The following is a 14481-nucleotide window of genomic DNA, read 5'->3' as shown; positions in this document are numbered from 1 at the left end:
AACTCTATATCCAGTAGTTTGCTTTCCTCCATTTCTGTCATTTGTGTCCTGTTTCTTTGTCTTTGCATTTTTTATGCTTCACTGTGACAATAGAGTGGCTTTCTGTGCTCAGTGTCCTATAGGGCCCAGTGGCTCAGCCTCCCCAATTACCTGAGGTAAACACTCTTGGTGCACCCCCTTGTGGTCTTTGTGCACAGTCTTGTTGTAGTTAAGCCTTGATTGTTCTAGGTATCACTGGGAGGGATTGACCTCCAGGCCAATTGGCTGTAAGAATCAGCTGTGTCTACAGTGGGAGAACTTCGGTGCTGGAGACACTCTCTGGGGCAAGACTTGCTTCAAAGGGGCTTTGGTAGTCACTCTTGGTATTTATTTTATATATTTAAGTGCCATTTAACAAAGAGAAATCAATAAGAAAAATGAGTTCGCGTGTCACCTCTGACATGTGTGTCATAGGTTCGCCATCACTGGTCTGTGAGTTGATTAATTTTTGCTAGGTCTTTGTTGTATTGCATGTAGAAATTTAATAAAGGAAAAGATTTCAAGTATATCAGTGTGACTTAATTGTACCAACATAAGCTTGTCTTCAAGATTTTTTGCCTTTTTAAGGAAAAGAGAGACCTCCCATCACACTAGACCTGGTTCCCTTGTAGCCTGGACTGAGCATTGGTCATTTTAGCATCTGTACTGTGTCCCATTTGGCACATAGTGAGAGCTCAGTGAATATTTGTGGAACAAATTCTATGATGAACATTTAAATAGATTGCTTTCTTATTCAATAGTATATATGTAAATAATTTGTGCTTTTGCTTTTTAGATTTTCTCATCTGAAGGGCCTGAACTTGTCCCATAACAAACTTGGGTTGTTTCCTGTATTGTTATGTGAGATTTCTACACTGACTGAGCTAAATCTTTCCTGTAATGGATTTCACGACCTGCCAAGTCAGATTGGCAATCTCCTAAAGTAAGTATCATGACTTGTCACTAGTTTCTTCGTGTCCCTGGCAGAATAAGTTACTGGTCTGGCATTTGGACTGAAAGTAGTACCATGTGCTCTCCCAGTGAAATAAGTCCTGTAATTATGAGCATTCTGTCAGCAGCAGTTACTTGCCTACAGCAGTGAGTAGTGTCCCTCATTTCAATAGCAGAGGCTCTGGCTATTTTTGATGTTGGAGGGACCATCAATGTCAGCTATGTTTAAGCCATCTTATTAATAAGTTTCTATAGATACTTAGGACATTTTATCATTTATTGGATTCATAAAAATTAGTGACATAAATTAGAATCCATAATTCTAGTTCTGTCCATTCCAGTTAAAACCTTTCATAAAGTAGACTTGTTTTGTTTTCTTCCTATAGTCTTCAAACTCTCTGTCTTGATGGCAACTTTCTGACTACTTTACCTGAAGAATTGGGAAATCTGCAACAGCTTTCCTCCCTTGGAATTTCCTTCAACAACTTCAGTCACATTCCCGAGGTGTATGAGAGACTCACCATATTAGACAAAGTGGTTATGGCAGGAAATCGACTGGAAGTCCTAAACCTAGGGGTGCTGAGCAGGATGAGCCATATCAAGCACGTAGACTTGAGGTAAGGTCACTTGTTACCATATCTCCTTTAGATGGACCTCTCGTGGATCTTTAGGTTTTCTCTTTATAAAGGCTTTTTTAAAAAAAACATTAGGCTTTTAAAGCTATGGTTTCAAAGATGTAACGAAGCTTCAGTAGAGATTATTAATGAGGTATATAGGTGTTCCACATGATAAGACGTTGACAAATTGCCTTTGACAAAGGTTATTTAACTCACCTCCCAGCAACATTTTATGAGAATTCCTATTTCCTCCCATCCTTGTCAATGTTGGATTTTAGCAGTCTTTCTCCTTATTGTCAGTGCAGTAGATAGGAATAGTATTTCTTTGTGTTAATCAGTTTTTATGATTGAGGTTGAGCATCTTCTTAGTGCTTATTGATTGGCAGTTTGTATTTTTCTATAAACTTGACCATTTTTCTGTTGAATCATTGGGTTTCTTCTTGATATCCATTTACTATAATTAAAATGTTAAAAGGTTTTACTACTAATTATTTTTTAAGAATTCTACTTTTTAGTTATATTTTCCTAAGGGAAGCTGTAAAAGACACACACGAGATGTTCTGTCATTTACACTAAGCCTTTGCTATCCTTCTAAAGATATAGTAATAGAAAAATGTATTGGACTACAAGAAAATGAAAACAGGCCTGCGTGCCTTAAGTAATATACTTGTATATAAGAGAACCAAGAAGCCATTTTCTATAATTTTCCCTTGAACTATTCCATGTAGATACCAATTATTTTCCTCTCCATTAATTAATGTAATGTGAATCATAGCACTAGAGAGAACAGGCAGAACAAGGGGAGGGAGGCAGTGTGGGCTGCTTCCTCTGGCTTTTTCCGTGGCCTCCTTGCCTGCTTTGCTGCTCACTAACCCAGAAGTTATGTCCGTCTTCTAGTCCTTGGTCCTTGGTCCTATCCCTTCGTCCCTACCTCACTTTATTAGATATCTGGGTGGAAGTTAACTAACTTTGTGGGATCATGGTTCTTTTTTCCTTTCTCCTTATTTAACTTGTTATGTATTTGCCAGTCTGGATTATCTGATTTAAAATAAAGAACTTAAGGTACAGCTATCTGCAAGATACTTTGAACTTCAGATATTTACTAAATATTTAGCCCTTTGCCAGTTTCTAATCTAAAACCTTGTGCTGCCTCAGTTCTAGAATCAGAAGGACTTCTCTTTTGACTGCCTTTAATCATGTTACAGAAGCTTAACTTAGTACCTTGCAAAATGAGGCAAGTAGTGAAATTCTTAAGTTGTTTAGAAAGAGAGAAAGGCATCATACCTCTCCTATTTTTCTTTTGATAAGCACATTTGGTAGATTTTATTTCTAATGATTTCCTTATTTTTGAATATTAAGGATGAACCATTTGAAAACTGTGGTAATTGAAAATCTGGAGGGAAATAAATACGTCACCCACATGGATTTGCGGGACAACCAACTGACTGACTTAGATCTTAGCTCCTTCTGTAGCTTGGAGCAGCTGCATTGTGAGCGGAACCAGCTGAGGGAGCTGACACTCAGTGGCTTCTCCCTGCGGACTCTCTTTGCCAATTCCAACAGTGAGTTCTCTGCCCAGCTTCCTTTTTCTTCTCTTACAGCTCTCATCAGAGCTTTCTAAGAACAATGGCACCTGTGGTGGTCCTCACGCTCTCTGTAAAATAGAATTTGAGGTTTATTGAGACCTAGCTTTGTCTTTTCAGTTTGCTTTCAAAACTGAAGTGGTTGAAATATGCATACAAAAGACATTACAAGATGCTTTGAGCTTCACTAAGTGCCAAATATTTACTAAATATTTAACCCTTTGCCAACTTCTAATCTAAAACCTTGTGCTGCCTCAGTTCTAGAAAGAGAAACCCCTCGTTTTGATAGTGATTTGCTCCAGGAATATTTTCCAATGTAAAAGGCCTGTTATTTGTTGAGGTCATTTTTTTAAAAATATATTTTATTGATTTTTTACAGTGAGGAAGGGAGAGAGATAGAGAGTTAGAAACATCGATGAGAGAGAAACATCGATCAGCTGCCTCCTGCACACTCCCTACAAGGGATGTGCCCGCAACCAAGGTACATGCCCTTGACCGGAATCGAACCTGAGACCTTTCAGTCTGCAGGCTGACGCTCTATCCACTGAGCCAAACCGGTTTTGGCAAGGTCATTTTTTAATGGAGAGTTCATCTTTACCAAAGAGGTCATAATTACTTTTTCTGTGTTTCAAGAAGGAAAGGAAAAAATGTTCAGTTTCACTAAGTGTCAGAGGGATTAAAATTTAAATAATACCATTTTATACTCATCAAATAAAAAAAAAATAATGCTAAGTGCTATTGAAGATAGGGAGAGGCAGCGCCTTATACACTGCTAGTCTGAGTGTGGTTGATAAAACCCCCTTGGAAAGCAGTGTGCGGTGTTGGAGAAGGTGAAGACATACAGGGCCCTGCTTGGAATATCTCCCAGAGACACTCATCTGTAGAAGGAGATGTGTACAAGAATGCTTTTCATAGCATTGTGTTTGTTATAGTGAAAAAAATTAAAAATATGACTATTAATAGGGAAACTAAGCCATGACATATTTGTATGATAGAATATTGCACGGCAATGGAAATCAAGATACTAAAACTTTGTGTGTTAATGTGGATAAATCTCAGAAGCACTTTTGAGTAAAAAAAGGAAGTGCATAATTATATGTACTAGGATAGTTATCAAATATTAAAACACATAAAAATGTTTTCTTAGCTGTAAGTATGCCATAACACTATGAAAGAATCCATGGGAATGATAAAAATCATATTCAGGATGATGTTTACCTGGTATGTCCAGTGTTTCAATTCTTAATTTAAAAAGTGGAGCATATTAGGCAGAATGTCAAAATTTGTTAAAAGCTACATGATATGTAGAAGAGAGTGTTCATTATTTTGTTGTCTTTTCTGTATCTCTAAAATGCGTTATTAGGATAAAAGATAGTTAAGGAATTCCTTTGATGCCTTTAACCATGTTACAGAAACTTTAAATTATAGCTGTGATTAGGTCAGAATAGTGTCACTGCTGATGAGTGTTGTGCTGTTTATAGATATCGTGAGAGGATAGTAGGTCTTTTGCCATGGAAATATTATCAGGACCATTTTCTATTCTTAATGTATCTAAAGATCTGAATAACTGGCTCCTTTGGAAAAGACCTTATTGACATAGATGCAGTCCTTCTTAGTAACCAAGGTTCTGTCACAGTACTGTACTAAATGGGGCTTTATTGAACTTAGCTATTCAGTTTACAGAATCCTTAAATTCAGCAAGCTGGAAGAATTCACATCAACACTTGCAGTTTTGACGCCTCAAGAGTAAAGGACTCAGCTTCGCAAAAGAAGTTATCCAATGATCAGCTACTATAGGAAAAGTCAGTCAACTTCACAGGTCATTGGGGATATGCAAACTGACCCCTGCACACATACCAGAGTGACACCACTGCACACATACCAGAGAGACTAGAATGAGAGACTGAAAATACCAGTGTCAGTTGTTGAGAGTGTAAACTGGTACAACCACCCTGGAAAACTGTTCAGTATATACACCCCTTATAGTCAACAGTTCTCTCCTAAGCTTATCTACACTAATAAAAGATAAACATGCAAATTACTGTACCTTCACTATGCCTTAAGCCACACCCACCACCCAATCAGAGCAACTATATGCAAATTAACCCAACCAAGATGGCAGCCGGCAGCCACGGAGCTGGAGCAAGCACGAGGCTTGGTTGCCCCAGTGATGGAGGAAGCCAAGCTTCCTGCCCTCCCTGGCTTGCTGTGAGCTTCACTCAAGGCTACAAAGTTTCAATTATAGAAGGTAAATAAATCCCAGACTAAAAGAAAAAAAGGAAAGGCTGGGAGCTTCCATCGCTGGGGGGCTTGGCCAGCCTGAAAAGGACCCTCAGCCCCTCACCCAGACTGGCCAGGCACCCCAGTGGGACTCCCACCCTGATCCGGGACACCCTTCAGGGCAAACCAGCCGGCCCCCACCCATGCACCAGGCCTCTATCCAGTATAATAAAAGGATAATATGCAAATTGACCCTAACAGCAGAACGACTGGGAATGACTGGTCAATATGACACACACTGACCACCAGGGGGCAGATGCTCAATGCAGGAGTTGTCCCCCTGGTGGTCAGTGCGCTCTGCTCAGCCACAAGCCAGGCTGATGGCTGCCAGCACAGCGGAGGTGGCGGGAGCCTCTCCCACCTCCTCAGGAGCACTAAGGATGTCCGACTGCAGTTTAGGTCTGCTTCTTGTTGGTAAATAGACATCCCCCGAGGGCTCCCGGGCTGCCAGAGGGATGTCTGACTGCCAGCTTGGGCCCGATCCCCCAGGAAGCGGGCCTAAGCCAGCAGGTGGTCATCCCTCGAGGGGTCCCAGACTGCGAGAGGGCACAGGCTGGACTGAGGGACCCCCCTCCAAGTGCACAAATTTTTGTGCACCGGGCCTCTAGTACTCGAAATAAATGCTTATATTAGTCCACAAAAGACATGGAAAAAATATTCATAGAAGCACTATTCGTAGTCACCCCAACTCGAAAAGACTTCAGTGCTGTAACCCTAAAATGAATAAACAAATAGTGGTACAGTCATATAAACAGTTTCGTACTGCTGGGAGAAAGAATGAACTACACCCACATGCAGTAATGTGAACAGATCCCACAAGTGCAATAAGGAGTGAATGAAGCCAGATCAGAAACTTTACAGACTGTATGTGTAATTTATGTAAATAAGCAAAAGTAGCCTGTGGTATAGGGAGCGAGGGCGGCGAGGGGCAGAGACTGGAAGGCGGATGAGAGGAAGCTCCTGGGAGCTGGTAATGATCCGCTTCCTAAGTGGGCACTGGCTACACTGGTGTGTGCTGTGTGTAAAAATGTAGCGATCTGTGCACATAAGATTGTTGCCCTTTTCTGTATCTATGTTGTACTGTAGTTGAAAGTTAAAATATTGCCAGTGAAAATCGTGTTATCAATTTTTAAAAAAATTAAGTAGTTACTGTTAACAGCTGCCTGGTCTGGCGTGAGTCCAGTGCAGTACACACGATCCTTCATTTGTTGTATTTGGTCTTCAAATTGGGACCACGCAATTCATGTGCGTTACCCAGTGGCTTTTGTCTTTAGTTCATGTCAGTAGGTGGCCTGTTTTCTTTCTGACGCTGTCACTTTTTCCTTATTTATTTTCAGTTACTTTCTTCTTTAGACAACGTTACTGACGCCCTTTTGTTTTTCAATTAGGGCTGACAGCAGTGAATGTCTATCCAGTACCCAGTCTTCTCACATCTTTAGAACTTTCCAGGTGAGTGTGCTTCATAAAGGTGGTGCTTGTTTGATTGCTAATATTTAAAAGGCATATGTGGATAATTTGGTAGTTTTGAGGCACAAGAAATCTAAATACTTCTGAAGTCCCTCCCTCCCTTCCACATGTATCACCACTCACTTAGGCCTATATCATCTCTTGTCTGAAATTCTGTAACAGCTTCCTGATTAGTCTTCCTTTTACTAATTAATCATCTCAACCAGACCTCAGTGTAGCCACAGAGTGAACTTTTTAAATTACAAAACTGACATTGTACTTACTTACTAATTCTTCAGTGATCCCCCTATACCTCCAGGGTAAAGGCACAGTCTTCTGGACATGATTTCGTTTTCTCCAGCCTGTTTCTTACCACTCTCTGCTCCGTTTCCCCAAACTGCTTGTTATAATTCCCACATGTTCCATGCCATGTCTTTCTTTGCCTTTGTGTTCTCACTCATGTTGTCCCCTCTTTCTTAGAATGTCCTCCTCTCTTCAGGTCATTGTCCCACATTCTTCAAATTCTAACTCACATGCCCTGTTTCTTGGGGAGCTTGCCTTGATCCATTCCGGACAAAGTGCTTCTTTCACTCAGCCAGCGTAGCCGTATCTGCATTTCTCTTACAGCCCTCACTTCATTCTGCCTTGTCGTCTCAATCGACTGATCAGTAGGTACATTGAGGCCAAGAGAGACTAAGTAATATCTGAAAAGAAAAATATTTTTACAAGGTGTCTGCTCAGTGCTCTACTAAATATTTGCATTCACATTTTAAATGTTTGAAGCCCCCCACTAGTTATCTTGTGCCCCAACTTCCTCACTTTTATTCATTTTGTTCATTTTCCCCAGAATTTGCTATTCTTCTTCCCCAGTTATTACCTGTTGGCATCTTCAAAGGTTTGTTTAAAATGCCACTTCTTCCATTAAGTCTTTCCACATCTCTCCTTCAGTCATCCCATCGTATGTATGCTTTCCTGCTGTTGAGAGCCTTTGTATCTTCTTTGGGCATGCAGTATATGATCCAGGAGTATACATGTTTGGGTGCTTATCTCTGTCCACTTCTCTATCAGCGACATTCCTTGAGCACCTCGTGCATTCTGGTAGTGGACCAAGAACGCTTAGTTATAGTGCTCCTGCCCTCAAGGGGCTCATGGGCCAATTAACAGGTATATTACAGACTAATGAAATGAGTTCCACTCATCATCATAAATGATGGCTTGTGTTGATTTATTTTTTATAGAAACCAGCTGGAATGTGTCCCTGACTGGGCCTGTGAAGCAAAGAAGATAGAAGTATTAGATGTGAGCTATAATCTTCTGACAGAGGTTCCTATGAGGTATGTGTGTGTTAATATATATTATGTATGTATATAATGATATCTGTGTGTATATGCATGTATTTAATTATTCTCCTAGATTGGGTTACTTTGTATAGGTACTTTCATTTATTTGTTCAATAAATATTCAGTACCTGCTGAGTGCAGGGCAGTGTGAAGTGCTGTGAGTGATATAGTAACAGCTAATGCATAGGCTGGCCTGTAAGCAACTTAGTAATGAGCAGGTAGTTGAGGGGACTTGTGCACAGACAACTGATAAAATGTAACAGGTTGCAGGCTTAGGTTGGCGATATACTTAGATACTTTTTATTGGATGAGTTATTGTGAGCTGGGCAAAGTTCTGAGAACTTTACTTTTATATAGTCCTTTGACAGCGTTATTATATAGGTGCTGTTATCCTCATCTTACAGATGAGGAAACTAAGGCTTGGAGTGGTTCAGTAACTTGCCCAAGGTCACACTTAACTAGGAAGTAGTGAGTGCTGACATTGCAATGTTGTCATTTCTTTTTTTTTTAATCCTTATCCGAGGAGTGAGGATATTTTTTCCATTGATTTTTAGAGAGAGTGGAGGGGCAGGGAGAGAGAAATACCAATGTGAAAGAGACACTTGATTGGTTGCCTCCCACACATGCCCCGAACCTGCAGCCCAGGTATGTGCCCTCGGTCACACCAGGAACCAAGCACGAGACCCTTCAGTGTGCAGGCTGACTCTCCAAGCACTGAGCCATGCTGGCAAGTGCTGAATGTTGTCATTCTTGCCTTCACTTTTCAGTACTGGACTGTATAAATAAAATGTTGTAGAAATTCAGAACTTTGAATAATTATAAGATACAGGATGGTGGGACTTCTGCATGTGGGGAGGGGAGGAAGAGAGAGGTGCTTGGGAGAGGGGTAAGTGGTATATTTACAAGCATTGAATATACCATTTATAGAAGGTATAAAATGTTATCATCTAGTGGAGTGTTTTAAATTAAACTAGAGGCTTTTGTAGCATAGTAGGTATGAACACAACCTTTGGAATCAGGCCTTAGTTCAAATCCTGACTATGCCATTGACTAAATTCAGTGTGAGATCTTTGGCAAATAGTCACTATTTCTTCTGAACCTCATAGTTAAGGGGCCTAGCACAGTGATGGCGAACCTTTTGAGCTCGGCATGTCAGCATTTTGAAAAACCCTAACTTAACTCTGGTGCCGTGTCACATATAGAAATTTTTTGATATTTGCAACCATAGTAAAACAAAGACTTATATTTTTGTATTTATTTTATATATTTAAATGCCATTTAACAAAGAAAAATCAACCAAAAAAATGAGTTCGTGTGTCACCTCTGACACGCGTGTCATAGGTTCGCCATCACTGGCCTCGCACATTTTAAGCACAGAATAGTGGCTTTGTTATAATGAATTTTGTTATTTATTATAGTTACCTATATTAATAGATTCACTCAATTCTAGAATAAATCGATTTATTCTAGAAGTTTTTTGTTTAGGTCTGTTCTGTGCGGGTTGCTTTCATTAACTCACCTTTTCCAGGATGACCGTAAGGACTTCCTGGTGGAGGTGGGTAAACATATGGCCATGGCTGCTTTCTTGGCTCAGGCATTTGTCAGGGATTATATTGTCTAGAAGAGTATGTTTCTATTCATTTTACTCATTTAATTAAACAGCCAAGGGCAGACTCAGAAAGAAAGACTTAAGTAAGTTTTTTGTTTCTTTGTACTGTCTCCCCTCCCCGCCCACTTCCAGAATTCTTAGCAGCTTGAGTCTTAGGAAACTGATGGTGGGACACAATCACGTGCAGAACCTCCCCGTGCTCATGGAGCACATCCCTCTGGAGGTGTTGGACATCCAGCATACCTGCTTCACCAGGCTGCCGGACACCCTCTTCTCCAAGGCCTTAAAGTAAGTACTGCACTGCTTGTCATTGGGGTGACCTTTGGAACTAGATTTATAGTTTACCTCATAGTCCAGCTATGGGTGGAGTCATTTGTACTTTCTATGAAATAAAATATGACACTGTTTTATGAGGTGGTAATCTTTGACTCTAGGGCTTAAATAACCATCAAATACGTAAGAAGTTTTGGTGGTGTAAACAGTTTCAAACAGGTGGCTTTCATCTCAGAAAATGAATACAATTATGACCTTTAAAGAGAAATTGCAGTGCTTTCATGCCTCTTTCTTGGCAATTTTTAGCTTTTTCATTAGGAGAAAAGGACATACCATTAAAGTTAATTTTGCTTCTAGCGCTACCAAGCTATCATTGAGTTTTATTCTTTATTTGCATCACTCTTTTACTACCTACTTTGAAAACTGTGCATTTAAAGGTAACACTGTTTCAGAAGGTGTTACTTGCTTTCTCATTGTAAATTAGCAATAAATAATGTTTTTTTACTTTAACATCCATAATCAGGTATATCTAATGTGTCTGTCACCCACCATTCAACGAGGATTCGTTTTTAATTATAGCCTTCTGCAATATGGAGAAGACAATATTATCTTCAGTTTAAAAATGGAGAAAATAGAGATAAGCACTAATAATTTAACATAGGCTATAACAGTGACTGCAAGAATTCAAATTGTGTGCTGCAAGAATTCTTAAAATATGATACCTGACTGTTTAGTCAGGGGCACTAATGTCTTTTCTCTTAGATTGTCACATAAAATAATGACAACAGCCAACACAAGCCCTTTTTATGTCAGATCACCAAGAAATATAATATCTTTTTTGGTGTGCACAGAATTTCAGTATTTTATATGTGCCATGAGATGCAAAGGTTGAAAATTGCTGGCTACAGGAAACATACAAAAAGCATTTAGCCTACAAGTGTCTGGCTTGTTCTTTATGTGGCAGCTTATACATCTCAATACACTTGGTTGGACTTTTCCAAAAAATAAAATCTTTGGAAATTCTAAAAAATGTTTGTATATAAAAAGAAAAAAAAACAGTGTTTGTATATATAATACATATTGTAAATATAATTGGTATTGCCCTTTCTGGAGCTCAGTTTGGCAATATATATGAAAATTTTAAAGATATATCTATCTTTTGACCCCAACCAATTTGCTTCTGGGAATGTAGTATAAATAAATAATTGGATAAGGATACAAAGGTGCTCATTATAATGTCTGTAATAGCAAACAGTTGGAAACAGTGCTGTGCCCATTATTAAGGGATTACAAGGGGCTTGGCTAAATAAATATGGCGTTGAAATCTGACAAAAAATTTTTCTGAAGGGTGTCTTCACAGTTTGAATATTTGTGAACATGATACTCAACAGCACTCTTTCGGGGGGACATAAACACAGTAAAAATGAAGCTAAGGTAGACTTCAGGCCACTACAGAAGCCCAGGACTACTACCAAGCCTGAATGATTTCCTGTCTGTTTGGCTTGCATGAGTTGAGTAAAAGGAACTTTGGTTGTTAGAATCAATTAGAGAAAACTACCTGAGGAAGTTTCATTTGTCATGAGTTTTGGAGCATGTAATGGCAGTGTTCCCTACTGTGATGGCATGATGTTTTCTACCGAAGGCAATAAATAACCGTGCAGGAAATGATTTGTGTGTGCTCTGTCAGCCTCAGGTACTTGAATGCATCCGCAAATAGTCTGGAGTCCTTGCCATCTGCTTCTGCAGGGGAGGAGAGCCTGAGTGCCCTGCAGCTGCTCTATCTGACCAACAACCTCCTGACGGATCAGTGTGTGCCTGTCCTGGTCGGGCACCCACACCTGCGAATCTTGCATCTTGCAAACAACCAGCTACAAACTTTTCCCGCAAGGTAAACAAATGCACACCTTGGTCGTTTCAGACAAATAACATGCATTCTGCATTTGTTAGACCACATTGCCGTTATCTCACTAGGTACTCTTGCTTTATGTGGAGTGACTTACGATTCCACTAGTTGAATGGGAAAGTGTTTATACCTAGTTGTTACGTATCAATAACCAGAGAAGTTGTGGTTAAAATGTGTTTAATTCTTAGTTGTAGTTAGCTGATAATGAATGGTTTGAGAATTTTCAGCCTAGAAAAGTACAGGCTTATGAAATAAAGAAAATCCGGAGACAATTGTGTGTTTTTTTTCATTCAGCACTGCTTCATAAAAGTACTGTTGAGTCCATTAATTTATTCATTATATACAGTGGATCCTTGAACAAGCTGGGTGCTAGGGGGAGCCAACCCCCATACAATCGATAATCCACATGCAACTTTTCACTCTACAGTTGGCCCTTTGCATATGTGGATTCAACTAACTGTGCATGCAAAACAATATGTTTGATCTGCAGCTGGGAGACCGTGGTTGGGAATGTGAAAATGCTGTATCCCATCCACAGTTGGTTGAATCCGTGGGTGGAAACCTATGGGCATGGAAGGCCAACTGTATTTATTGAAAAAAATCAGTGTATAAGTGGATGAGCACCGTTCAAGCCCATTTTGTTCAGTCAGCTGTCTATATTGAATGCCTACTATATGTCAAGTGCTGTGTAAACACTGGGGAAGCAGTGCCGATTAAGTTAACAGCCTCTGTCCTCAAGTTACTTACAGTCAAATTGGGGGAATAGGTAAGTATATAGGCAATTGCAATGCAGTATAATAAATGCAGGATGTTAAAGATATATGTATGTAGCTCATTGCGCTGCACAGAGCGCATTTTTATGATTTCAAATCATAAAATAACCTTAAACAATCTCACATCTCAAACAACTTCATACCCACTGTCTCCTTTGCACTTGCTGTGCCCTCTGCCAGCAAGCCTTCCCCTCGTGTGACCCTTGACAAATAAGAATGCCCACCCCTCAGGGTTGACATAAGAATGAAATGAGCCCTAGCTGGTTTGGCTCAGTGGATAGAGCGTTGGCTTGCGGACTGAAGGGTCCTGGGTTCAATTCCAGTCAAGGGCACATGCCCAGGTTGTGGGTTTAATCCTCATGGGGAGCGTGCAGGAGGCAGCCAATCAGTGATTCTCTCTCATCATTGATATTTCTCTCTCTTTCTCCCTCTCCCTTCTTCTCTGAAATCAATACAAATATATTTAAACGGTGGCTTTTAAAGTGAATGCAGAATCTTAATTTCAGAATGTGATCCCTTGAAATCTGATGAGATTAATTCAGTTGGCCCTACACACAGTCATATAAAGTGGAAATGACAGACCACTGACAAGTTATATTAGTTTTTGAAGCTGTTGGGAGATACCAGATGAATACTCTGAAACTCATGAATTCCATCTAATTTGGTGACACTCATATTGTGGGAGGGGTCAAAAGCAGGCTAATATTAAATGTAAAACATTAAAAATACAAAAATAAGAAGTTAGAAGTAAAGACAAGAACAGGAACAGATCATATAAAATTAGAGTACTCAGGTACAGGTAGTAAAACTAAATGGAATTTAGGAGCAGTACATTAAAGAACATGTATGTTCTATACTGAATAATAAATCCACTGTCAGGTCATCTCTTAAACAATGTTATAATTGCACAGGCATAATCCAAATTTTCTGTTTCTTTTGCACTATTTTCAAAGTCTAGCAAAGCTCTGGGCTCCGTAAGAGACTGATTGAGAGAAGGGCACTCACTGTGTTTCTGTCTACAAGTCAGAAAGTAGTAGTAGATCCAAGCAGGGAGTAGTGTGAGAGAATAGCATGAGATTTGGACATGGAACACTTTTAAAACATATTAAGTAAAGTAAAAACAGAAACAACAACAAAACAGCAAGTTATAAAAATATAACGTAGCATCATTTTTTAATTAAAAATACAGTTTCATGCGTGACAAAAGATGAGAATACCCTCCACCAAAATGTCATCAGAATTCTCTGGTAGTATGATTTTTTTTCCACCTCTGTTTTCCTTGTCCCTTTTTCCAATTTCTTTTCAGTGAATATAGATTACTATTGTAATTAAAAAGCAGTTTTAATTTACTGAGCTTAATTATTAAAGTATTTATGGCTCTCCTAGCAATAGAAATTATGGTATGTTATATTAGAGCAACTTGTAATAATCTAGATAAAGGTGTTAGGCCATCTTAAGATATTTTGCTTATTGTGGAGAAAGCTTTGCTCAATCCAGCGGAACAGTGAATCGCATTGCATTAACATTCTTAGCATAGCACTGTATGTGTAATAACCACTCAATACAATGTTTAGTGAAGATGGATTGTGTTGTGTATAGGTAACGGTAGATACTTAAAACTGAAAAGACTCTTAGTGATGATTTAGTACAGCTTCTTTTTTAGCTGAGGATATTGATATAAACCGACA

The 14481-nt window shown here is 39.4% G+C and overlaps 1 protein-coding gene and 1 long non-coding RNA gene across 3 annotated transcripts in view; one reads left to right on the top strand and one right to left on the bottom strand.

The window, feature by feature from the left end:
* Positions 1-14481, top strand: part of PHLPP2 (PH domain and leucine rich repeat protein phosphatase 2) — a 74709-nt gene that overhangs the window by 48044 nt on the left and 12184 nt on the right. For both annotated transcript variants that reach the window (XM_006755789.2, XM_015558807.1), the window contains 7 exons: positions 815-961; positions 1356-1586; positions 2946-3148; positions 6838-6898; positions 8134-8229; positions 9977-10132; positions 11805-12005. In XM_006755789.2, coding sequence (XP_006755852.1) covers positions 815-961; positions 1356-1586; positions 2946-3148; positions 6838-6898; positions 8134-8229; positions 9977-10132; positions 11805-12005 — 1095 coding nt within the window. The remainder of the gene's footprint in view (positions 1-814; positions 962-1355; positions 1587-2945; positions 3149-6837; positions 6899-8133; positions 8230-9976; positions 10133-11804; positions 12006-14481) is intronic.
* Positions 6188-8159, bottom strand: LOC107181837. The gene is made up of 2 exons (XR_001512538.1): positions 7773-8159; positions 6188-7599 (listed from the first exon to the last, which is right to left on the bottom strand). It is a non-coding gene; the product is annotated as an uncharacterized LOC107181837 (long non-coding RNA).

Source organism: Myotis davidii, unplaced genomic scaffold, assembly GCF_000327345.1.
Source record: "Myotis davidii unplaced genomic scaffold, ASM32734v1 scaffold453, whole genome shotgun sequence".
NCBI classification, from domain to species: Eukaryota; Metazoa; Chordata; class Mammalia; order Chiroptera; family Vespertilionidae; genus Myotis; species Myotis davidii.
The sequence above is the reverse complement of the archived record's forward strand: the minus strand, read 5'-3'. Positions and strand labels throughout refer to the sequence as shown.